At 36.9% G+C, this 25,340-nt stretch overlaps 3 protein-coding genes across 8 annotated transcripts; 1 reads left to right on the top strand and 2 right to left on the bottom strand.

Annotated features, from left to right (window-relative positions):
- Nucleotide 1: 1 nt before the first annotated feature.
- Nucleotides 2-1,908, bottom strand: litaf (lipopolysaccharide-induced TNF factor). 2 transcript variants are annotated; one of them, XM_016254938.1, is made up of 5 exons: nt 1,851-1,908; nt 1,608-1,717; nt 1,248-1,478; nt 223-379; nt 2-130 (listed from the first exon to the last, which is right to left on the bottom strand). In XM_016254938.1, the coding sequence occupies exons 3-5, from the start codon at nt 1,462-1,464 to the stop codon at nt 22-24; spliced, it is 483 nt and encodes a 160-aa protein (XP_016110424.1). In that variant the 5' UTR covers nt 1,465-1,478; nt 1,608-1,717; nt 1,851-1,908; the 3' UTR covers nt 2-21. The 2 variants fall into 2 exon arrangements, with proteins under 2 accessions (XP_016110424.1, XP_016110423.1); XM_016254937.1 differs by having other exon boundaries at nt 1,608-1,898.
- Nucleotides 1,009-4,601, top strand: snn (stannin). 5 transcript variants are annotated; one of them, XM_016254943.1, is made up of 2 exons: nt 1,009-1,117; nt 3,758-4,601. In XM_016254943.1, the coding sequence occupies exon 2, from the start codon at nt 3,844-3,846 to the stop codon at nt 4,105-4,107; it is 264 nt and encodes an 87-aa protein (XP_016110429.1). In that variant the 5' UTR covers nt 1,009-1,117; nt 3,758-3,843; the 3' UTR covers nt 4,108-4,601. The 5 variants fall into 5 exon arrangements, with proteins under 5 accessions (XP_016110429.1, XP_016110430.1, XP_016110427.1 ...); XM_016254944.1 differs by lacking the exon at nt 1,009-1,117 and adding an exon at nt 1,463-1,507; XM_016254941.1 differs by lacking the exon at nt 1,009-1,117 and adding an exon at nt 2,515-2,712.
- A 2,660-nt stretch (nt 4,602-7,261) lies between these two features.
- Nucleotides 7,262-24,989, bottom strand: zc3h7a (zinc finger CCCH-type containing 7A). Its single transcript, XM_016254921.1, has 20 exons — nt 24,855-24,989; nt 23,138-23,243; nt 22,787-22,826; nt 22,520-22,717; nt 20,195-20,353; nt 20,037-20,117; nt 18,812-18,865; nt 18,684-18,723; nt 16,794-17,077; nt 16,446-16,706; nt 15,272-15,496; nt 14,860-14,960; nt 12,935-13,116; nt 12,782-12,852; nt 12,568-12,704; nt 12,136-12,241; nt 11,900-12,008; nt 9,810-9,940; nt 8,232-8,395; nt 7,262-8,151 (listed from the first exon to the last, which is right to left on the bottom strand). The coding sequence occupies exons 2-20, from the start codon at nt 23,203-23,205 to the stop codon at nt 7,962-7,964; spliced, it is 2,601 nt and encodes an 866-aa protein (XP_016110407.1). The 5' UTR covers nt 23,206-23,243; nt 24,855-24,989; the 3' UTR covers nt 7,262-7,961.
- Between the last annotated feature and the right edge of the window lie 351 nt (nt 24,990-25,340).

The raw sequence follows: 25,340 nt of genomic DNA, 5'->3' as shown, positions 1-25,340 counted from the left end.
TTCACATGTTCTGCAGCTGCTTCACATTCTCTTGTGGACTCCTAAAACGCTGCTGCAGTTCGGACAGTGGTGTGTCACATCCTTCAGGCTGTCCACACAGAAGGGAATCAGGCAGCAGCCGTAGATACATCTAGAACATGGGAGACATGAACCGAACAATCAGGGGAGTGTCTTTGTGCAAAAGAAGAAAAAAAGTGTATATTATGTAATGCTTCATCTAACCCAAAAATGGCCAGGCCTGCACAAGAGAGCCAAGCTAGTGCTCCTGATGTATACTCCAGGCGAGTTATCACGTTCTGTGTGCATACTGGGCAATGTGCCTGCACTGGAACACTTTCAAACGCCAGACCAGGCTGAACATACATGGTCTGAACAGAAACTTAAGTACAAAAACAAGAAAGCTTAGAAATACTGTGCTACATATGTTTACTATTATTCAAAGCCATAGATGTCTTATACATTAACTGTTCAAATATCAGGGTCTTAACAAAAAAGATGTGCTGGAATCAATGTGTATGAATGTAGATTTTAGTCGATGGAAATGTAATTTTTTGTTTACAAAAAAAAACCTGTTAATATGGTAAATAACTGTAAGGCTTAGGGAATACATTTTATTGAATGTAACTCTTTGTTAAAATATGTAATGTAAGATATATTTGGCAAATTAAAAATATTTTAAATATGATTTATATAAAAGAAAAATTGTTTTGTAATTGTTTGAATGTACATGAATTATATTAAAATATATTTAAAAGTTAATTATATAAAAATATATTTAATGAATAATTGTTTCAATTATGAACAAAATTATTTAATATATATATATATATATTGTAATTCCTTTTATAAAAGAAAATAAAATTAAATAATTGTTCAAATTTATATAAATTATAATATATATATATATATTCAAATACATTTTATTAAATATAATTTCTTATATAAAAAAAATAAAACCAGCAGGACAAATGCAAATCTACATGCAGAAAAAAACTGAAATACGCTTGGGTTTAACTGGAAAAACCAGATTCAACCAGCTTCTGTTTTTAGCTCGTCCAAGTTGGTTTATGTGGTTAATCAACAGCTCTACCAGTTGATGGGGTGGAAGTCAAATCAGGTTAGTCTTTAGATAAATCTACATTATTTGTATCTTTTGAGTGATGTATACAACCTTTTTCTTATAAATACTTGAGTTTTAAAATGTGTGATCGGAAAAAGCCATGGTGGAATAAGAGTAAGGCCATTACCAACAGGACAGGTGGCAGGTTGACCTTGTTGGGGTGGTGGTGGATACATCGGGCTGTACAATTGTGTTGGCACAGGAGGTACAGATGTCTTCATATCTGGAGCTGGAGCATAGGGCATTGGTGGGTACTGTGGGTTTGCTGCCAATGCCTCCTCATACGATGGAGGAGGCGGGTGTCCCACAAATGTTGATGTCTCTAGTGGGGGTGCGCTTGCCATCGCCTTGATGGGTGCTTTAAAAACAACAACAAACAGCTTTTTAGTAAAAGTTCTCAGAGTTGTAACTTCAAACCTCGAAACAATAAAGCGACGCTCGAACAAAACAAATAAGCAGAACATAACTTGGAATGAGAAACACTTACGGTTAGTGTCGTTTATTCAAGAACACACTCACGAACGATCCGACAAAACCTGCTCCTGCTTAGCTTTGTTACGCACTGTGTTTCCGCAACTGAGATGGGTGGGCTGAACTCTCTTAGGAGATTATCAGACCAAAACAGGACACTTTAGACCATAAGAGCTGTACATAAAGTCAATATGCAAGTAATATCTCAATAGATGTAGTAAGTAGCCATTGAGAGCTTTTTTGAGGAATGGGAAAAGACCTTTAGACGTTCCCTCAAGTTCCGTGTTTGGTCACATGAGTAACAGGCAGATCTCTCAGTCTCGTGATGATTCAACTCAGTTCAGCTAACAACTGCTTTAAGTTTATCGTTTATTCTTTTCTAGGGTTGACGATCTATATTAAACGCCTTTATATCAATATCTAACTTTTGGCTTGACTAGCATATGTGCAATTGATTTGTTATTGTTGTTGTTTTTTCTTTAATCACAATCGAACTTTATTTGCAATTGCATATATCTGGAGTCAGTAGTACAAAATAATAACAATAATAATAACAAATCAAACATAAAACGTGCCTCTACACGCCCTTTCTCTGAAAGACCTTCAAGTAAAAAAGTCAAGCATTTGGTATTTGTGAGTAACGTAAAAATAATTTATTCTTTTTATTATACTGGTGTGACTGTGTTTTGCATTTTCTATTTGTATCTTTTTCACCCAAGGGACTTCATGTGCGAAGATATAGTAATATACAGGGGTTCATATTCATAAATAAATAAACGAATCTCTTTCCATTTGTCTGTGAATGCAAAACAAATGTCACGCATAGGAAGACCGTGTACTGCACCCGCCTGTCTGAGCGCCTCCTCTACTGGTTAAAACACCATTGCTTTTAGGCTATTTGATTGGATATTTGCCCCTTTCAGCCGTGATCTCATTTCCTGAACAGTGACAAGCTATGTTTATTTATTAATTATTTTGATTTGATCTGCTCGGGCTGGAAATGTAAGCGACTGGTTTTAGCTGTTGCTGTATAAGTTATAAGACAACAGCTGGATCACTGGAGACACTGACACTGGAGTGTTTCTGCAGCTGAGCGTCAACTCTCGCCAATGCACGAAACGGTTCGCAAAATGTACATGAGCGTTATCCTTTGATTAAAAAAAAGCGGCCTAGTTTTGGTAAGCTTTAAATGATTTTTTCCCTTCATTTTATATCAGTAATTGTCCAGAAAAAAAACGGTCTCCATTCAGGGCTTGTTTAGATCGCATATAAATGGCTACTCTCTTTCTGTTCCAAAGCATTGTTTGGGGAAAAAAACTAAAAAAAACCCGGCTGCAACGATACTTGCTGCAGCCGTTTTCGTAGCTGGTTAGCTCTGTGTTGCATGAACGTCGTAAAGCCTTTCAGCGAGCGTCGCGTTAGCGCCAGCGGACAGGCGTCGTGCCAAGACGCCCTTCTCAAAGCGTTGCATAACCTGTGGCTTCGTGAAGGGAACCGTGACACGAGCAGTAATGGCTGTAAAGCTGCATGGAACGTTTCTCAAGAATGAGTGAGAGCTGATGGGAGAATCGAAGCTTTGAATCAATTGAACCAATTACTTGGCAAAACGATTCACTGTTTCGAAAACTCGGGCCAATAAACAAAAAGCATAAAAAAACACATTTAACAAACCAATTGCAAATGTTTTATTGGGAGTCTAATCTGTTAAATGCGATCAACAATACCATTAACAATGAATTGTCTGTATAATATGAATTATTATTCAATTGTAGCGTTTGTTTTGTCTGATTTATGGAGAGCTTGGTTAATCAGGCCAATAAGAAACTATTACCTATCACACTTGCTTTTTATTATGCAAATGTGTCATTAAAAATGTCCACACATGTATAAAACTGATCCAAGATCAGGTAAAAGCAATATAGACACTGGTTCATGAGTTTGCAGACATTATTCGAGAAATTTCTAAAGGGTTATGCTGTAACGAAAGCTAGATGGCTGAAATCCCATGACTTGATAAGTGCTTTGAATGTCTGCTTTGAAACGGATGCGTTGCAAAGGTTTCGAAGCTTCATAAAGCTGTGTTTCCGAAACAGTGAGAATTATTTTCAAGAAGTTACTCCGAATATGCGCTTATTGTAGAATCATCCTGATTCTTGTGTCTTTCAGATGTAGCCCAAACCTACAAGAACTCTGCAGAACTGCCTCTCGTGGACTTTTGAAGGCCTGTGGTTGAACTTCTCCTGACTGACAGGATGTCCATCACGGACCATAGCCCCACCACTGGGGTCGTCACGATTATTGTAATACTCATTGCCATTGCCGCACTAGGGGCTTTAATTCTTGGTTGTTGGTGCTACTTGCGGCTGCAGCGCATCAGTCAGTCTGAAGATGAGGAAAGCATTGTCGGTGAAGGTGAAACTAAGGAGCCCTTCTTACTGGTCCAGTATTCGGCCAAAGGCCCGCGGGTGGAGCACAAGACCAAGCTCACCCCTAATGGCACGGAGAGCCACACCTAAGTCCTCTCATGTGCATACTGTGTAGTGGGTTGTGTTTGTAGACTCCCGTCAGTCTTAAAGAATTTCAAACCTTAGTGTCACTCAACACTGAAATGAAACCACTCCACCTTTTAAACAAGCTGAAGAACAAAGACAAACCTAGTGCATGCAGTTGTCTAGTTGCTTTGACTTGATTTTTTCCCCCCGCCCATTTTGTGGTGGTAGAGCCCTGTTATAATGTGAAATTGACAATTGTCAAGAGTTTTTTGCAATGCTGTTTGTAAAGCCGTAACTGAGTTCTGAAGCTAAATCAAAAATTAAATCAATTTTTACTTTATTTTTCATCCAGAGCTGGCTCTGGGGTTAAGAAATTCAACACAAATTTTAATGGATTGATTTCACATCTATGTCAAAATTTTAGATGGTTTTGGGGCTTTTTATCCAGTTCATTCCATTTACTTTAAAAAATAAAGGTTCTTTATTGGCATCTGTGGTTCCATGAAGAACATTTAACATCCATGGCATCTTTCCATTCCACTAAAGGTTCTTCATAGTAGAAAAAAAGGTTATTTTAAGAATTGTTCACTGAAATGTTTTTGGGAAACAAAAAAGGCTCTTCTGTGGCATCGCTCTTTTTGTTTTAAGTGTTGAATTGCAATACAAAAAGAAACATGTTTTTCATTACAAATAAGATCTTCAGGATACCATAACTTGCCAAATTATCTAAACTGGCTTTTGAAAGCTCTTACATTATATTTAGACATGTTTAGAATCATCGTTTCATTAGCACTTTTTATCTTCAATGTGTGACATACAAGTGATTTTGTAAACAGCGTTTGCTGGTTCTGGTTTAAACCTGCTAGGAAACCACATAAGAATGAAAGAACGAAACCACATAAGAACAAAACCACATAAGAACGAAAGAACGAAACCACACAAGAACGAAAGCCAATGACAGGTCTTTTTATTCTTGTTGAATACTATTGTGACCACAGAGGCTTTTGTTTTTCGTGGTTGAGCACATTTCTAAATTATGAGAAGTCATTTGAAAGTGTAAATATTATTTTTATAGATGGCTTAATGTGCAACTGGATACTGAAATGTCATTGTCTTGAGTTTTTAACCTTTTCCTTCACAGTATTTTTTCGTGATATCGCAGTTTGCGCTGTTTGTACATGTAAGATGAAAGCGAGAGAAATTATTTATTTTTATACAATATTCATGCAAATGTTGTCTATAGAAGCAAAATCAACAGTCAGGCATATAGATGAAGCCTGAAAATGCAGCTGAAGTGATTTCACTAATATCAGATGTTTAGGGTTCCGTCATACATTTGAAGTCGACAGATTTGTTTGTGTATTATGTGCTGTTCGATATAAAGAAAAAAAAACAAGGACAGTACATGCATGTTAATTTAATCTGCATATTTGAGAAAAAGCAACTTTTTATCAGTAAAGCGCTTAGTATATCGCTTATGTCACTCCAGCCAGTGTGTCTGTCCAGTGTTTGACTGTACTGAACAATAAAACCTGTTACTAGGGAAATGCCTGCTTGTGAGTTTCATGTGCATTTGCAACTTTTCTATCCTAATGTAAGAACTCTTCTGTTAATGCTTGAAATATTATGCATAAGTGATAAGCATTTATGGACAGTTTTTTTAATGGGGGGACTGAGTCAAAAGTAAAAAAATGTGTATTGTATATTTTATTTTTATATTAATTTAGTAACATAAATATATCTTAGTGTAGGCTATATCTTAGAGTTTTATAATTCATTATCTTCTTGTCAATCCACCAGTTCACATTTACAACTGCATGTTTTCTGCGTAAAAATAAGGGTCGTTTTTGGCTTTGGTCTAAAGTTTAGACTTAAAGAGCAGAAGGGCTCATTGAAAAATGCAAATGCATTCTCTGCCAGCAGGTGGCGCTTTTCGCCAGGAATATAGCCGTTTCCTCTGTAACCGCAGTAAACAAAGCAGCCAGCACCTGACTTTGAAACTTGCAGCGCTCATATTTAATCAATTAAATAGCCTTTTGCAGTGTAAGCTATATCTCATTATACATGTTAATATACATTGAATGCGTCAATCGTGTGAGAAAGATGCGTTTCATACAAGATCTGGCAACTGGACAACCTTGGAATTTGTTGTTGTGTTTATTCATATAATGAGGTTTGGCCCATACAAATTATGGGAGTTTTACCGGAAGCGAATGTAGCAAACATATAAAATACGCCCAGTGGGATTTAAAAATTTTTTTTTAAGAAAGATTAAAAATATGGGAGAAATACGGGAAAATATTTAAGCGGGATAGAATGGTAAAATATGGGAGAATCCCGGGAAAACCGGGAGGGTAGACAGGTACAGTGTGTGTGTTGAATTTCTCTCTCTGATCAAATAATCTGTCATTTAAGTAACATCACTAGCATCTAACAAGTTCAGACGAAGGCAACCCACAGTATGTGCAGTGCAGAATTGTGAAGGTCACGCATTTCTAAGCATGTGTGCAGTGCACACTCTATTCATCAGTATTGTTTGAAGGTTAGTTTACCAAATAGTTTTTGCAACTTGTGCATCAATAAAGCCTTTTATTTGGAAAGACAAATTAAAATAGTTGATCTACTTTTTACTTTAATAAAAAACAAAAAACAAAAAAAAACAGTAATTTGTGAAATATTACCGTTAAAAGCAACTTTTCTATTTTAATATATTTTGAAATTCTATTTATTCCTGTGATGCAAGGCTGAAAATTCAGCATCATTACTCCAGTCTTCAGCATCACATGATCCTTCAGAAATCATTCTAATATTAATATGACTTATTTGAAATAGAAATCATGGTAACAATATTTTACTGTCACGTGACCGCTTTGATGAACTAAACACATACTTGCTGAATATATATATATATATATATATACCAGTTTCATTAGATCAAATAAGCGTTTAAATAAAAAATACATGATCCTTCAGAAATCATTCTAATATTAATATGACTTATTTGAAATAGAAATCATGGTAACAATATTTTACTGTCACGTGACCGCTTTGATGAACTAAACACATACTTGCTGAATATATATATATATATATATATATATATATATATATACCAGTTTCATTAGATCAAATAAGCGTTTAAATAAAAAAAAAAATAAAAAAAACATCATTACAGGGAATGCACAGCAGATCCAACCCATAATGCATTTATTAAGATACAGAGATGCAGCTGGCAGGTCATCGCCTATTCTACACGTCTTGACATATAATTCGCCAACAGCATGCCAATTCCTCTTTTCAATTTTCATTAATACACACACTGTTATGGTAGTAATTCCCTACAGCTTTGCTTTCAGGAACTATGGAAACTGAAAAGACGACGACTTTGCGTTTACGTAGGTCCATATATAACACCAACAGGCATTAACACAGCAACCACACAACATAGTAATTTGTTGTGGATGAAGAACAACAGAGATTCAGGACCCAACATTCCAAAACAAATCGCAGTTAAGAAAAAAGAAAAGGGTGGGAATGACACAGGAATCTCAGATACGCTATTTCTTGCCATACGTATATACTGCACTTCTGCTTTGGGTTTCAAGAGCAAAAGCCAGTTCCTGAAAAGTGATCCGCTGTTTGCTATTTAATAAAAGAAACATAAAAGGCGATGGTGCGTTTATTTTTTAACCAATGATAAAAGCAACAAAGCCGTGATTACGCTGAACAAGGCCAGCTCTGTGCTTTCCGTGAAAACCCAGGAGGAGGATGTCCTCCTCCTCCAGAGAGCCACGCCACGCTCGCCGGATTCAATACTGAACTCAAGACATCATCGTTCCAGAACACCCTGCATTAACAGATTCAGATGAATTAAAACATTACTTAATATCTTTAAGCAGAAAACTATATTTGCCAAAGTCGTTATCATTTGGTGCTATCAAGTGATCCTTTCTGGCTTTGGCAAGTTTCATCAAAAGGAATTCTCTTCTGTCCTTCCATTCCTTCAGCTCCTCATCTCCATGTGCCAGCTTACAAAGCTCCTCCTCCGTGCAGGTGCCCTTGAGGAACCTGGAGCGAATCGAAACCAATCCGTTAGCGACAGCTGTTAATGAGATATGAATAGCATCACACATTAGCGTTAGACTGACCGTTCGCAAACTCTGAAGGCTCCAGTGGGGAAGCGATACTGCCAGCAGTTCTGATCGTCTTCAGAGTTGAACACTCGTTCTTTGTGCTTCTCGGAGGTGATATGCTGCTGCCACTGCTTATCACTGTTGCAGTTCTTCCCACACAACCAGCAATGGTTGCCAGCCTGATGAAACAGCATTTAGACGTTATGAGGAATGTAAATATGAAAAAAAGATCTGTGTGAGAATGAATTGTGGTGTTCAGTCACTTTCAGAAAAGAAAATGTGTAAAAATGTGCAGCAAGTTACTACTGAATTCTTATATATACACACATCGATGATATATTCTACACCTTCACAGATAAAGACTTTGAGATGAAATATGTTCAGTAAAACTGAAAGATTGAAGACTTGAGAGAAACTCGAATACAACCATTACAAAGTATGGGGTCTATGAAATTCTTTAATGTTTTTGAAAGAAGTTCTTTAAAACAAGTTTTCTATTTGAATATATGTTATGTATGTAATTTATTAATGTGATGTAAAGCTGAATTTTCACCATCATTATTCCAGTCTTCAGTGTCACATGATCTTCAGAAATCATTCTAATATGCTGATTTGCTGCTCAAGAAACATTTATCATCATATTATTATCAATGGTGAAAACAATTGTGCTGCTTAATATTTTTGCGGAAACAATGATGGATTTTTCTTCCAGGATTATTTGATAAACAAAGTTCAAAAGAACAATGTATTTGAAACAAATCTTTTGCAACATTAATTAATCAAAATTGACAGTAAAGGAAATAATATGCTGATCGCAAATTTCTGAATGACAGTGTATATTTATAAATTTTTTTTATAATGAATTCTATTAGTCATTAAAAAAATGATTATATAAACGCTTATCCATGAACATTCAAATATAGATGAAAACTTCATAAATCATGTACTATAAATGTAGCAAATGTTTTTAAATGTATTAATACAAATTTATATAAATAATCAATGTGCCACACACAAACCACCTCATGTCCCCACCCCCCAGAGTCTGTATGCTGTAATTTACTTATGAATATTAATTGCATTTTGTGACATTTGGCCCAGTAGGCCAAACTCACTGCCTGAAATACAGATGTTGAGTGTGTGCTAATCAGTTGGTGAACTAACACGATTCATGAATATTTATTAAGTTATGACTCAATGCTCCCAATAAGGTTACCAAGCAATTCTAGTATGACACAATTAGTATTTCGCTCACTATACTCTACCTCATAAATTTTACATACAGGACGTGTTTAGTGTTTAAACAGCTAGAGGGAGCACAACACACTGGAACACATTGCAGAGGTCGAGATGCATTTTTAAGCTGAACTATTTTTACCAAACTGAAAATAGAGAGAGACGCAGCAGAACAGAGAAAAACATGCAAACGTGAGATAAAAGAGCGCTGAGTGTGCGCGCCATTCTTGATGGTCAGCGTGTTGCAATTCCTTCACTACATGTACAGGACACTCCAAGATAGACCAAGGTTGAGTCAGAGTAAGACGAGTGTGATAGTGATGTGTGGAAATATGGATGCTGCTCAAGTTTCCATACCACTTCCTCAGCATAGTCCGTGGGCATATGAATCTGTTTGCCATTCTCTCGGGTAGCGCTGCTGCTCTCCTCGCTCCAGCCCGGCTTCTGAGACTGCAGCCACATTTCATACAGCTGCTCCATGTCTGCAACTACATACACACAAACATAAACGAAAGGGATGCATGATAAATCACTCACTACACCAGTATCTGGAAACACTGAGGGCCAGTTGTTCAAAAAGTTCAGAATGGATCAGAATGATCTATATTTTGAAATCCCATGTTTTGCGATCCATGATCAGGTAAATCCATCTTCTTTGCTGGTTTTTCCAAAGCAAAATTGGATCACAATAATCCAGATACACAGTTTTTCAGATGACAAAATCTGGATTACTAGTGCTCTATGGAGCCCCAAAAGGGACATGGTGATGGAAAAAAATATACGAGACGGAAAAAAAACAAATTGCATTAAAAAAAAATGATAAATCACTCACTACACCAGTATCTGGAAACACTGAGGGCCAGTTGTTCAAAAAGTTCAGAATGGATCAGAATGATCTATATTTTGAAATCCCATGTTTTGCGATCCATGATCAGGTAAATCCATCTTCTTTGCTGGTTTTTCCAAAGCAAAATTGGATCACAATAATCCAGATACACAGTTTTTCAGATGACAAAATCTGGATTATTAGTGCTCTATGGAGCCCCAAAAGGGACATGGTGATGGAAAAAAATATACGAGACGGAAAAAAAACAAATTGCATAAAAAAAAACAAATAAAAACATTTTACATTAAATATATTATTTCTGTTTGCTATTGACAGCTGATTATTTTATGGCACCAAAATCTCTTTTTAATTTACTGTAGGCTACTGAAAGGCTTAAGAGGTAGCCTCCTAATGCCTAACAGTCTTATGTATCCATACATATACATACATTGAACCGGTTTAAAAGTTTTAGTACATTTTTGTTCCGGAAATCCAGATCCTGATGTTTTTTGGATCAAAGGTATCCCATTGTTACGATACAGTTTTGAACACAAACTGATTATTTGATCCTGATCAAAACCAAGATTGGATTTTGTGATCTAATGCATTTTCAGAATCCTTTTTTCCCCCCCAAGATTTGAACCCATCCGACAGCCGAAATCTAAATCTAATTACTTTTGAACTACTGGCCATGGGTGATTATACGAGTCAATCTACTGAAGTATTTGAGAATTTAAGGCTTAAGCCTAGTCCCAGACTAAAATGCATGTCTGAGCCGTTTTGTCTCAAGATGCACACCAGTAATGTTTTTTCTAAGGAACGTTTATAAAAGATAATTAAATGTCCTAATTGAACTATGGCCTAAACCTGGCTTAGTCTAAGCCCTGACTGTGAAACCAGGCCAATATCTACACTTCAAAAAAAGTAGGGGTCAGTGGAAATTCATAGTTTTTTCAATGAGAACAAAACGTAAACTGAGATGGATGAAAAAATTTTACTGTATAAAACGCTGTATAAAAAGGTGACCAAAATTCACAGTAAAGACATTTACATTTTTGTCTCCACAAACATATTAAGCAGCACAACTGTTTTCAAGAGTGAAAAGAAATGTTTCTTGAGTAGTAAATCAGCATATTAGAATGATTTCTGAAGAATCATGTGAAAATTCAGCTTTGCATCACAGGAAGTAAAGGGTTAGTTCACCCAAAAATGAAAATTTGAATTTTTGGGTGAACTAACCCTTTAAGTTTCAAATAAAATGAAAATTAAAATAGAAAATAAAATGTTAATAATGTTTCACAACATTACAGTTTTTACTGTATTTATGATTTTTTTTTTAAATGCAGCCTTGGTGACCATTAAAGACACTATAAAATCTTACTGACCACAAGCTTGAACAGTATTGTATGTATGAGCTCACAGCCACTAGGCTGTCGTTTAATATTGACTGATGTCAACAGAACAGGAAAGATAGGAGGAAGAGCAAGTTAGATTATCTTGATTAAACATTACTTTAAACAAACAAACATAGTACATTATAATCCTGCTCATTGTATTGATTGTCATCAACTGAAAACTGATGCACATGCAAAACATGCACTCAAATGCAAAGTGAACTTACTATTGTTATCTTTCATGAAGGTCCATAGATCTCTCTCCTCTGTGCTGTGAGCAAAGGTGCAGTTTCCAATATACTGACACTTTTTGCCAGCTGCCACATGCAAACAAATCTGCAAACATCCAGGAATAACAATTATTCAAGAGACAGTGGCGAGATAATTACGAACCAACAATTTCTTCTTATAATGAGAAAAAAAAGGCCAGTTTTTTAGCATGAAATAAAAATATTAAACTTACGTCAAACTGAGCAGGAATAGGCTTTTTGGTTGGGAGAGGTCGAACTGTAGTCCACTTTTTCCGTTCAACAGAACTAACCAGAACCACCCGTCTATCTTTAGACCAACTGGTCAACAGAAAGTGACAAATTATGAGATATTATCAGAATACTAAACTTAAAATTGCAGTTTTGTTAAAGGATGTTCACCCAAAAATTCTGTCTTAATTTATTCAAATGGTATGACTATTTCTACCATGACACAAAGGGACAGTTTTGAAGAATGTACTGGCCATTTTTACCTATAAAATGAAAGTGGATTCACATTCTTCTATTCACTTTCATAATCACTTATCCTTTAGTGTTCCACGAAAGAAGGTTGTGTGGGTTTGATACAAAATTAGAGTAAATGATGACAGAATTTTCATTTTTGGATACACATGAGCTGGACTCACGGATGCCGGGCCTTTGCACTGCAGTACTTCTTGTTTTTGTCTGGCTCGCTGACTTGGCCGTTCCTCCAACATTGAGCACATACAAACTGCATCTTCAGGTTAGCTGGACCAAATCTGCACAGGGTCGGTGGAAGCTCCTATGGGATTGGCATAATATCATAAGACATCTCTCACAGGTATACACTATCTATCAGTATGCATGTATAAATTCTACCTGGGCATGAACAGCAGCATCCATATTCCAATATTTCTGTGACTCCTGGACAATACCTTCATGTGTGATACCTGAAACAAACCAACACAACAGTTAAGCGTTTCCTGTCAGCCTTCATGTCGGATAATTCACGAGTCCCGAGCGGTAGCTCACCTCGTTCACTCTGCATCATCCATACTTTGAGCTCGATGAGGCTGTGTGCATAAAAGCAGAAATCCTCTCGCTGGCAGCCGTACCGCACCTCATGCCTACACAGATCCATCTGGCAATAAGGGATGTATGGACGGATTTTGGAGTACCTGACTGTTTTGTCCCTTAAATAGTGTACAAGGCACCTGAGAAATAAAAAGTGTTAGTCTTAATTCCACATTACTAAGAAAAAAAAACGAAGGTCTTACCTAGGGCCAGACAGTACCGAAAAAATGGCAAATGTCACCACTACGTGGCTCTCTGGAAGGCTTTATGCAAAAATATTTGACCCAATAAAAATAATGACTGCTAAATTCAGGTTAGGTGACAAGGCTGCTAGTCCCTTCGAAAAGACACGCTAGTTGAGAGTTTCGTCTAAAGGAGTTTCGTCAAAGCTGACTAAAAGAATGTATGGACGGATTTTGGAGTACCTGACTGTTTTGTCCCTTAAATAGTGTACAAGGCACCTGAGAAATAAAAAGTGTTAGTCTTAATTCCACATTACTAAGAAAAAAAAAAAGAAGGTCTTACCTAGGGCCAGACAGTACCGAAAAAATGGCAAATGTCACCACTACATGGCTCTCTGGAAGGCTTTATGCAAAAATATTTGACCCAATAAAAATAATGACTGCTAAATTCAGGTTAGGTGACAAGGCTGCTAGTCCCTTCGAAAAGACACGCTAGTTGAGAGTTTTGTCTAAAGGAGTTTCGTCAAAGCTGACTAAAAGTAATTGAGGATGGATAATTTCAACGAACTTGATGAACCCGTGATTATCTTCTTCGGGGGGTAAACTTTTCACGGAACCTTGCTAAAGCAGCATGTTACAGTGGTGAGGGAAAAGCTCCCTGTATTGCGTGTAATCACAACAAAGTTTGTCAGGCGTCTACACTGTCAGCTGAGGAGATTACAAAGATTAACCAAGTGTTATCTGCTTTTGCTAATAAACTACCTTTTAATATGTTAAAAACATACTTTCAATGAACTTTAATTTTGTAAGTTACCTGTATTTTTTGTGTGTTATTATTACTTAATCAAAACAACCCAACTGCAGTTTGATTGATATTACTTGGAATAATATAAATAATTTTTCCACAATAAAAATAAAAAAAACATTTATGAAAATGAATAAAAACAGTTATCCGTTTTTGTAAATGAACTCTTCATATGTTGTAGTGTATTTGCTCTGAAATGGCTTTAATGGGTGAGAAACGGTCACATACTTAAAAATAATCACATTTTTAAATGCTTAAAATGTAACAATAACATATAATTTTATTTCAACTTTGATTATAAAGAAAAACTTTTTTTATCCTTAATAGCATATTACTATTTTATTACATAATAGTACATTATAATAAACAAGTATGTATTATTTTAATAGTATACTTGTTTGTATTAATAACTGATCTTTTTAATAGAATATTATTTACTGAAATACCTTGCAGAAATCAGTCTGTCATAAGACTCTCATGCAAGTCATGACAATGTGTGGGTGTGAAGCGATATAATTTTATTTCAACTTTGATTATAAAGAAAAATTTTTATCCTTAATAGCATATTACTATTTTATTACATAATAGTACATTATAATAAACAAGTATGTATTATTTTAATAGTATACTTGTTTGTATTAATAACTGATCTTTTTAATAGAATATTATTTACTGAGATACCTTGCAGAAATCAGTCTGTCATAAGACTCTCATGCAAGTCATGACAATGTGTGGGTGTGAAGCTGACTTACTGACACAACAAAAAGACACTGAATATATCGCCCAGCCCTGATCTGGCCAGATGTAATCATTCATTCAGACCAACAACATTCACTGCAAAGCATGAATCTGCACATTTAGTGTCTGGACATGTCTTCACAAAAAGAGATGCTTACTTCTTTTCCTCAAACGCATGCTTTGTCACTGGGTGAGAGCATAGACCAGGGTTGTCCTTATTGGTTTTGCTGATTATTCGGGGTTTGTGATCAAAGCACACCTACAGACCAAGTCACACATGTTAGGTATTTATACTGCTTCTTTAAACTTTAAACCAACGCAAATTTCAGCAATGAAGAAAAACAATCCCCTAAAAATCCTTTCTTTGAAAACCGGTCATTCAAGTTCAATGATGAAATGAAAGGTGTGTTAAAGAGACACAGTCAGCTGCTAAAAAACAAATCTTCAACAGGAAAAAGGGCTAACTCATAAACATGATTTATGTTGGTCAGCTGACCTTCAGGTGTATCATGGATTAGTTATTAATTACAGCTACAATAAGCAAGCCATTCAAACAATGGCACACTTTACCTCACAGAGGAACATAAATATCCCATGGTGCTCCTGTAAGATTTTGGGCACGGTCAAACTGATCTTCGGTTTAGACCCATAAGGATCACACAGACTTTCCCTGCAGATGAAGCCTTTGCGTTCAAGCGTCCACACATCAATTTCCTCTTGGCAATAAGCAAAGGTACAATGGCCAAGATACTGACATTCTTGTCCCATCAAACAAGGCAGCAGCAGGGTCCAAAACTAACATTTGTCAAGAGCCAAATTTGATTATTACATTTAAAAAGCACTACACAGCACAACATAGGATCTACAATATAATACATATTAAAGTTCATTCATTGAATGACACAATGACCCATGCAAGTCATCACTAATATTCCAGGAAACGTGTTCAATAATTTCACACTGCTGGGTAACAAATATTTATGGCTGGTACATTATCTTAATTCACTCAGCATTTTTAGGTGAGGCAAATGGCTAATTTTGGACCCTGGTTGCAAGTATGTTGAGACAGCTAAAGTCCAAAGTACACTTCTGTATTGATACATGCACTTGCAGTGTATGTATACAGCTTTTTTAACATTTACGCCATTTGAGAACATGTGGAGAGGCGCTCGACACATATAAACTAAAAAGTTTCATTTGTGTCCAGAGCACTGCACTTTTTCTCTCTAGAAGTTATAAGCCATTAAAATGTCTTTGTAGTATTTTATACTAGATTTCAACACGGGCATCTATTGTTGTTGCGTCTCCAGTAGTTTGTTGTTGTTCTGCCCTCTCAGTTTCTTTTTTCTATTGCGAAACAGCAGGCACCTTGTGGACAAAATTAGTGCAACACATTTGGCTGCACATGTACTAAGCGGTTGAATAGGAGCATAAGAGCGTAAGTATATGAGCATATTGAATATTGCATTACACGCACTGTATGCATCCCCTAGCACAGTGGTTCTCAAACCTGTCCTGGAGTACCCCCAGCCCTGCACATTTTGTATGTCTCCCTCATCTATCACACCTGATTCAACTCATCAGCTCATTAGTGGAGACTGTAAGATCTGAAGTGGGTGTGTCAGATATAGGGAGACATACAAAATGTGCAGTGCTGGGGGTACTTCATGGAGAGGTTTGAGAACCACTGCCCTAGCATATGTACAAAAACCAAAGTATACTTTGGGATTAAGATGAGACGAGCCATGATGAGCAACACACCTGTCGGAGACTCTGAAATTGACAAACTATCCAATGAATCCAGAGGTGATGAAAATGTGTCCAGACCAAGAGAATACGATGAAATTGGCTTGTGATACAGTACGGGCAAATTGACTGTGCAATGTGGAGCCATACTCAAAAACGGATGGCTCAGGTGGGAAGGCATGAGCAAAGAACTCTGTATCGAACTACTGACGGCAATACTGGTCGGTAAAGGAATAGGTCCCTCCACTGTGGGAATATTCTGGATGAAAAGAAAAAGACAAACATTAACATGATCACTTGTATGCACTCAAAACACAAGCAGAAATGCGGTCCTCCTCAAGCTTACCAAAGAAGACTCAGGAGGACTTGCTCTGTCCAACAGCTCATCCAGATCATCCCCAATAATATCGGCATCATAGTCCAAGTGGGTGTCTGGTACTGCGTAAGAGTCATTAGGCCTGGTTCCATTAACCAGAGGCATATGAATGGGCATGGGAACAGGCTCTGGATTATTGGTCTCAACCGGGACGACCGGTGGTGAGATGAAACCGACAAGAGGCTTAGCCTTAGAACACAATGGCATGCTGACTGGTACCATGCCGCCCACACTCTGCATATATTGGCTCACTTCTATGGAGACAAAGAGGCGTTAATGAGTGGACTTATTCAAAGATGTATTATATACATTGTAGGGTTGGGCGATGTCTATCAAATTTGTCTACAATGTCTACAGTGAAACATCGCGATGGATGATGACGTTGGGGAGGGAGGAATGTTTGTCATCAGAAATATCCGCTGATGTCAACGCACATCATCTGCATGCAGCCCAATTTTTGTGACCGTGCGGATGGTCTGCATACAACAGAGCAGGCACGAGGTGAATGTTGAGAGAGTGAGTCAAGTAGGTGATACTGCACATGTGTCAAACTCATCTGGGGTTGAGTTTACTTTAAAAGCTGTGTGGACGTGGCTGAGCGCGAGACGTAACAAAACATGGAAAGTGAGGTTTACCCAGGCCTAAGGAATGATGCGGAGCAGACGTCAGAGGATTAAAAACTGAATTATTATTAGGCTATTTTAATTTTATTGTAATATATTTATTATCCAACACCCACGATCTGACCCGCATGTTCTAGCCTATTTAATCCAATTTAAATAATTTCGAATTGTTTTTAGTTTGTGTAAAACATTTAGCCTATAGTTCGTTTGCCATTTTTGCACAATAAAATCCTTACTGTTTAAATTGTGTTCATTGAACAGTTTTGAATGTAATTTGTATTGTGTGATCGGAAACAACTTCATTATGTTATTATTATGGAATCAGAAACAACTATTTGAAGTAACTGTGCGGAAATTGAAAGAATGCATTGCACTGGGCGATATAGTGGGATTAAGATGTTTTTTGGCAGGTGGGGTTGCGGGGAATCACGATGCCGGCTCAACATCGTGATGTCTGTCAGCCATCGACAACAGATGATGGCATCGCTTATCAGACCAACCCCTAATACATTAGCGTTCAGAAGCGTTGAAACAGGTCTCTTATGCTTACCAAGGCTGTATTTATTTGATCAAATATACAGTAAAAATGGCACATTTGTGAAATATTACTACAATATAAAATAACGGTTTTCAATTTTAATATTTTATAATGTAATTTATTTCTGTGGCTGCAAAGCTGAATTTTCAGCACCATTACTCCAGTCTTCAGTGTCACATGATCTTCAGAAATCATTCTAATATACTGATTTGGTGCTCAGGAAACAATTCTTATCAATAATGAAAACAGTTGTGCTACTTAATATTTTTTAATATATGACTATCTAAATTTTATTTTCTGGATTTTTGATAAATAAAAGAGAAAATACGTTTATTTGAAATGGTTCCTTTGTTTCTTCTTGATCGGTGAGTTGTGTTGATTTTGCTTTGTTTCACACAACTAATCTGTGTTGGCTTTTGCTTGAACATGCTGCGGCCGGCATGCATAACAGATTCTGCCATCGTCACTGCCAGGATTGTGTACGTACGTTTGGGGCGGAGTTATCAAAATAGGGATGAGGTTCTGTTGGGTATGGGTGTGTTTGTTTCGATGCTTTCAAATATCAACATCATTTGGCAAAATTTGCTTTAACTTCCTTTGCACCTTTAACGTCCTTAATTTTTTTTTTTACAAAATTTACTGATACCGACACTTTTGAACAGTAGTACACATTACTCATGGTAGTATACACTGACTTACCCATTTCAATATCCTCTACGGAGGCAGAGCTCTGAGAATGCTGTTAAAAAATAAAGCAGCTCAGTAGGGTTGCTGAAATTCATTTTAAACACACACACACACACACACACACATATCCAGCATCTTACCTTATCATTACCCGCTCCTGATAGACTTGAACCAGGCAAAACATTTAAGGCAGGCTGATTTCAGGAAAAAACAAACAAACAAACAAAAAAGACAGGTCAGGGACAAACAATTACAGATTTTGAGCTTTATTTTCCCTGGCACACTTATAACCAATTATTCTAACTAAATACTTTTTCCCCAATTATTAGGGATGGGCGATACCACTTATTTTGTTTTCGATACGATACCGATATTTTTCAAGGCAGTATCGTCGATATCGATTCGATACTTCTGAACTAAACTTTTAAATTATGTAATGTATTAAATTATTAAGAGTAAAATGGGTAATGATAAGCACTTAACTATGTTTAAAATGCATTTTAACATTCAATATGCCTTAATTGTAACTTATTAGGTTATATTTTTGTTTACACATGGTTCAAACATGTTTTTTGTTTACACATGCAACCTTTTTATTCTGACAGTGTATGATTTCTATTAACATTACAGAATAGAACATGTAATGTAGTAAATTATTAAGAGTAAAATGGGTAATGATAAGCACTTAACTATGTTTAAAATGCATTTTAACATTCAATATGCCTTAATTGTAACTTATTAGGTTATATTTTTGTTTACACATGGTTCAAACATGTTTTTTGTTTACACATGCAACCTTTTTATTCTGACAGTGTATGATTTCTATTAACATTACAGAATAGAACATGATCAATATTATCTTTCAACGTTCAATTTAAATAACTGTAATTGCACAAACTATCTAGGCTACAATTTCAGTTTGTTTATTGTGAAATAACTCTGTCCTTCTGTCCTCTGATAAGCATTGTTCAGGGCTGCCGTTCCCAAAAGCTTTAATGCTTTCCTATGATACTTTTGGGAGACGCAGCCCTGTTTGAATGCACTTTTAGAAGTGAGTGAACGCTCTCTGTGATTGATTGATTGATTGATTGATTAGTTCTGTCTTGCAACATTTGCGTGTTCAGATGTGCAGGAAAATAGTTCTATCCTACACAATTACTTGCTAATAAATGTTATTCGTACAATTCAATGTATATTGTACGAATTTTTTGTTGTTGTTAAATTAACAAAATCACTGGTAAATAAAACACCTTAGTATCGATATTTTTAGTTTGAGTATCAATACTTTCGATACTCGCAGCAGTATCGATATATCGATACTTTGGATCGATAAGCCCATCCCTACCAATTATCTATATTATTTACCTTGCTTCTGACATAAGCCTTACGGATTTTCAATCCCAACATTTTGGCAAGCTCCTGGGTCATTTCAATCACGCGAGTATCCTGCAAGGCAAATGAAACATGAAGAACCAAGGAATGTAAAAAGGCTCGATTAAAAGCTAAGAGCAAAGTGCTCTGACCTGAGGCACTCCCATGGAGCATTTAGCAACCACCTCATAAGCCTCTTGATGTCTTCCCATTTCTTTTAGACATCGAGCTTTCCGGTAAAGTGCTCTGTAGTTGCTTTCATTGAGTTGAAGAGCTTTTTCAGAGTCCTCTAGAGCTTGATCGTGCAGTCCCTGCATCAATAACCACAAATACATTACAGTGAGTTTAAAAACACTGCATGGAAATACACTGCTTGCTTGTACATTTCCATTCAAAAGCTTGGGTTTTAATATTTTTAAAATAATTATCTTATGCTTAGCAAGGCTAAGATAATTACACTTTAAAATAGTTTTCTACTGCAACAGGGCTCCAGACTAACATTTGAGAGCAGTGGCACCAGCACCACTAATGGCGCTTTTCCACTGCATGGTACGGCACGGTATGGTTCACTTTTGGGGGGTTTTCCACTGGGTACAGTACCTGGTACTTTTTTTAGTACCACCTCGGTTGAGGTTCCAAGTGAACCGTACCGTTACCAAAACGTGACGTGTAAACTCTGCTGATAACGGATTGGCCAGAGAGAATCGTTACTACCTGCGTCACTGAACTTCCAACATGAGACACAACAGAACCGCTAGATTTAAATCAGCACAGCCGGCGAAGGATCGAACGCAACTATTTTGAATGAGCGCACATTTTTTTAACAACCAAAAAGTGGCTGTTTCGGGGTCTGTTGAGGAAGTACAGACGTTCCTCTCGTTGATAGCCGAGGAGCGAATCCAGCAAGAGCGACGCTGAATGAAAACGTTTTTCAGGCAGTATAGGCAGCGCAACTAACGACATGTGAATAATCCCGTCCACTCTAAAGTGATACTAAACTGCAGTGGAAATGCAAACCGAGCCGAGTCGAGCAGTGCCGTGCCGTACTGAGCCGTGCCAAGAGTCATACCACGCAGTGGAAAAGCGGCATAAGTTCTACAGATGGTGGTGCCAGAAGCAGATTTGGTAGCGCTGGGGGTGGTGCGTGGGAGTATTAAAATATAGATAATTTTATCATAAAATTACTATTGTTTTGCAATAATAAGTGCAGTTACTAATAATATTACATGTTAATTTCTTGTTTATTTTTCTTTTGCTTATCGTTTATACAGATTTGACAGTAAAGCACTAAGCTTGAGTTAAGATGCATACAAAATGTACTTTTATTAATAACAGTTTTTCTAATTTTTATATAGAAAATGTATATATTCCACTCTTATTAAATGTACCATTATTCTTTTATGGAACTGACCAACTTCAGTGATTATGTTTGATTTGGTAGCAAATTGAAGAAAAGTTTGTTTTTCAAGGCACTTTGTGACTTTTCTTCATACACACAAAAAAAAGTGTAAAATTCTGACAAAATCTGATTTCTTGATGATTTGATATTTTATAATAGTGATTTTATTTCAAAATTTAGAGAAAAGGTAGAAATGAATGACTAATAAGCCAATAAGTGCTCCTCTGCTGCTGTCAACTGGTTATAACTGTGATTTGATGTATTTTTTAAATTTTACATAAGTGTTTGTTTACCACAAAGTATATTTTGGTCATCCCATTAAAAACAACATTCAAACTGGATCATTTTAGAGATTTAAAGTGCTGGAAATAGTTGTGTGAAATGCTTGAAAGTCATTGAAAAGTGCTTGAATTGCTCTCTCAAAACGTAGTACTTCTCACTGGATCTCGCAGCACTGTTGCATCTGTGCAGTAACAGTGTCGCGAAAGCAACTTTGCTCCTGAGTAAAGCTGTTCTGAGCTCGGACAAGTTTGTTTGCGTCGCGATCCGAGCTGATAAACGGTCCGCGCTGCGCAGCTCAAACGTAGCATGGTTTAGTTTCGCTTTCATCTCGTTTTCCGTTTGATGTTTCTCAAATGCAACAGAAATGGCAGCGCTTTTGAGTTGGACAATGCAGTGGTCGCGCCAGTGCGACCGCTCACAAAAATTAAGTCGCAGTCTGGAGCCCTGTGCATTATATTTTAAAATGTAATTTATTCTTGAGTTGGCAAAGCTGAATTTTCAGCATTATTATTCCAGTCTTCAGTGTCACAAGATTCTTTAGGAATCATTTTAATATGCTGATTTGCTGCTCAAGAAACATTTTTTTTTTATTGTTATCAATGTTGAAAACTGCTTAATATTTTCTTTATTGACTCTTTAATGAATAGAATTCTTTAATGAACAGAAAGTTGAAAAGAACAACATTTGAAAAAGAAATGCTTTGTAAAATAATAAATGCCTTTGCTGTCTTTTTTGATCAATTTAACGCATCCTTGCGGAATAAAAGTTGCATATCCATATGAATGCAGATTCTTACAATGTTCAAGTAGGATGCAGCACGGTTCGCATAAAGCTTCTCTTTCAGGTCTTGAGAGATGATGATGTCCTCTGATTCAGCATACTCTGCTATGTTTAAGGACTCGGTGTATAATTCAACAGATCGCGCCCATTCGCCTTCAAGGAACACATCATTTGCCTCACCAAACAGATTCCTCACCAAACTCTGGATGAACACCTAGAGGAATCGATGCATAATATAAATATCTAATCAGTGCTGGATTGATTGTGAGAGGAAACCACATACCTCATACTGCTCTTGAGTGCCAGGAAAAGGCAGGGTAGACCTACGATTAAGACGACAATTTGAAACCATTAAAACACAGGGGCAAAAAACATGAGCAATGACAGAGTTGCCGGGAAACAACAGGTCATGAATTAGTGAGGTTGGGTGACAAAATGTGTAATTTGCATTCCTGAAAGTGTTTTAACTGCCACTAACTTATTTTCATAGGACTGAAATAAATCATCAGTGGATGAAGTCAGTCTGAAATTATTTCTCTCTGTTTCCCTCTACAACGCAAACTGAAGCCACTTCAGTCGTCTCTTCATGATCAAAACTTGCTGATGGTCACAGGTTTGCATACTGAACACTTACTGAATGAACTGCAAGCCCTTCTGAATGTCCTGCCACCGACTGCTTCGGTCCTGGCCTGTGGCTGACATCTTCCCATACGCGTGTAGGACTTTACTGCAGTCAACACCTATGATTTATATAAATGTATACAGAAATCAGACCTTACATTGATACATTGAAGTCTTATGTATTGACACGTGTCATATAGTGAAATAGGAAAAGTAATCGTGTTCTGCTCTCGGCTTTAAAAAAAAGCAATGCTTTCTCAACAGTGATGGAACTTTCAACTTTTATTTGTGCAACCTGGTTCTTCAGAACAGTTTGTTTCAAAGAACCGATTCGTCGATAGAACCAGGGTTCCTACACATTTTCCTTCTAAAATTCCATACTTTTCCAGACTAAAATGACCAAACCACTCAGTAGATTTTCAGACCATATTTAACATAAATGGTTCATAGAGCATTATTTTCAACTTTATGTTTGGTACATAGTACAGTCATCTGTAAATACTTTTATTTTCTCAGGGCTTTATTTATAAATTAATATTAATCACCAGACAAGTCCTCTGCAGCTGTGTTGCAGGCTGGAATTAAACCACACCCTGCTGGTTTCGTCTGGCCAGAGGAGAACTGGCCCCCTGACTGAGCCTGCTTTCTCCCAAGGTTTTTTCTCCATTTCTGTCACCGATGGAGTTTTGGTTCCTAGCCACTGTCGCCTTTGGCTTGCTTAGTTAGGGACGCTTGACTGATTGCACAGACACTATTGCAAGAGAGCTGAATCATCAATGAACTGACGTTAGCTGGAAAAAATGACTCTGTTATTGTCTTCTTGCGTTATTGACAAACAATTTTCCTGTTTGACACTGTTGACACAATCAGTATTGTATCAAGTGCTATACAAATAACAATGACACGACTTTCTCGAAGTGACAACATACAAAGCCCCTTAAAAAACCCCAGACATTTGCATGCACACAGGAAACTTTTTTTTTGTGCCTTCAAGAAAATATTGACATGCGCATGGGAATTTTTTTATGTGCTTACTCATTACAATTTCTAGTTGTTGTTTTTTTTTTTACATAGTATAACCTATAAAGTATTTATAATGTAAATAATGCGAAAATAAATTCACATATCTGGATTATTCTAAAAAAAAAAAACGTTCTGACTATCAGCTCATTCGTCGGTTCTTGGCCTATTACAAGCCCGACAGATAGAATTCTCACTTCAGTTCGGTTTTGCAAACGGATTCACGGATTCATCCGACTGAAAAGAACCATTCACTCCCAAACCTGACACCGCTGTGTTGCATGTCGGTCTATACGCGACAAAACCAGTAAGGAATGCAGTATAAAATAACATACGGTACTTCCTTAACTTTGGTCCTCTTGGCGGCAGTCAAGGGAAATTCATCGAAAAGTGGCGTCTCATATCGGTTGATGTAATATTAGCCAGAGAAAACTTCTCGCGTAGTTCATAAAGAAAACATTCGCGATAAAGAAACGTTAACTTCGTCTCAAACTGAAGTGAGCCGGGGTCCCTAACGTTTGTTCGAACGCGCATTCGACGCACTGTCTACAAAGGCAGCTGGTTGGTCATGCAAACTCTTGTGTCGCTAGGTAAACTAGCATAATAGCATTTTTACCGCGCACCTCTGCCCACTCACATCAGTTTAACAGCGGCCACCCGAACATATATACGCGAAAAATCTATGTGTTACTACCCTAAGAAACACTCACCTTAAGTAGATCAGTGTTCAGCGGGAAAGAGAGTGCTCCATACAGTCGCTAATGTTTTCATGTGTTCGTCAATCCTGTCTCTTCTATGGGCAACGTGATCTTCGTGACGTCTTGTTCACTTTTTCAGTAAGAAGCTGAAGATGTTACAGCGCCCTCTTCAGACGGACTCGAAAACAGCTGCGGTCATTTGCCATCATGGCATGCTTTCAAATATACAATTGAATATTGTATTTTCTCTATGGGATTTGAACATTTATTTAATTTGCAATTAAGTAACTATGTACATACGTGAATACAATAAGCATATTCTTTAACAGTGTGAGCAATAGTAAATTAATGCGTCTCATTTGACGCTGAATAGGCTAATAGTATGCATAACATTACTGTGTTATTGCTATGCACATTAAAGTAGTGGAAAACAAATGAAATACACGTAAAACACCTGTAAACAATTAAATAAGTAAATATTCCTAAAAAGTCCTTCTT

This window comes from Sinocyclocheilus grahami, unplaced genomic scaffold, assembly GCF_001515645.1.
Source record: "Sinocyclocheilus grahami isolate Dianchi unplaced genomic scaffold, SAMN03320097.WGS_v1.1 scaffold1294.1, whole genome shotgun sequence".
NCBI classification, from domain to species: Eukaryota; Metazoa; Chordata; class Actinopteri; order Cypriniformes; family Cyprinidae; genus Sinocyclocheilus; species Sinocyclocheilus grahami.
The sequence above is the reverse complement of the archived record's forward strand: the minus strand, read 5'-3'. Positions and strand labels throughout refer to the sequence as shown.

Excerpts from the sequence above, each read along its gene's own strand:
- litaf (XM_016254938.1), bottom strand. The coding sequence starts at position 1,464 with ATGGCAAGCGCACCCCCACTAGAGACATCAACATTTGTGGGACACCCG. Across the intron at positions 380-1,247 it reads ACCTGCCACCTGTCCTGTTG|TTTCTGTTCAGACCATGTAT; the intron begins GTAATGGCCTTA and ends TTTGTACTTAAG. Across the intron at positions 131-222 it reads GCAGGCCTGGCCATTTTTGG|ATGTATCTACGGCTGCTGCC; the intron begins GTTAGATGAAGC and ends CCCATGTTCTAG.
- snn (XM_016254943.1), top strand. The coding sequence starts at position 3,844 with ATGTCCATCACGGACCATAGCCCCACCACTGGGGTCGTCACGATTATT.
- zc3h7a (XM_016254921.1), bottom strand. The coding sequence starts at position 23,205 with ATGTCAGCCACAGGCCAGGACCGAAGCAGTCGGTGGCAGGACATTCAG. Across the intron at positions 20,354-22,519 it reads CTGCATCCTACTTGAACATT|GGACTGCACGATCAAGCTCT; the intron begins GTAAGAATCTGC and ends TTATTGATGCAG. Across the intron at positions 17,078-18,683 it reads CGTAGAGGATATTGAAATGG|AAGTGAGCCAATATATGCAG; the intron begins GTAAGTCAGTGT and ends TTGTCTCCATAG.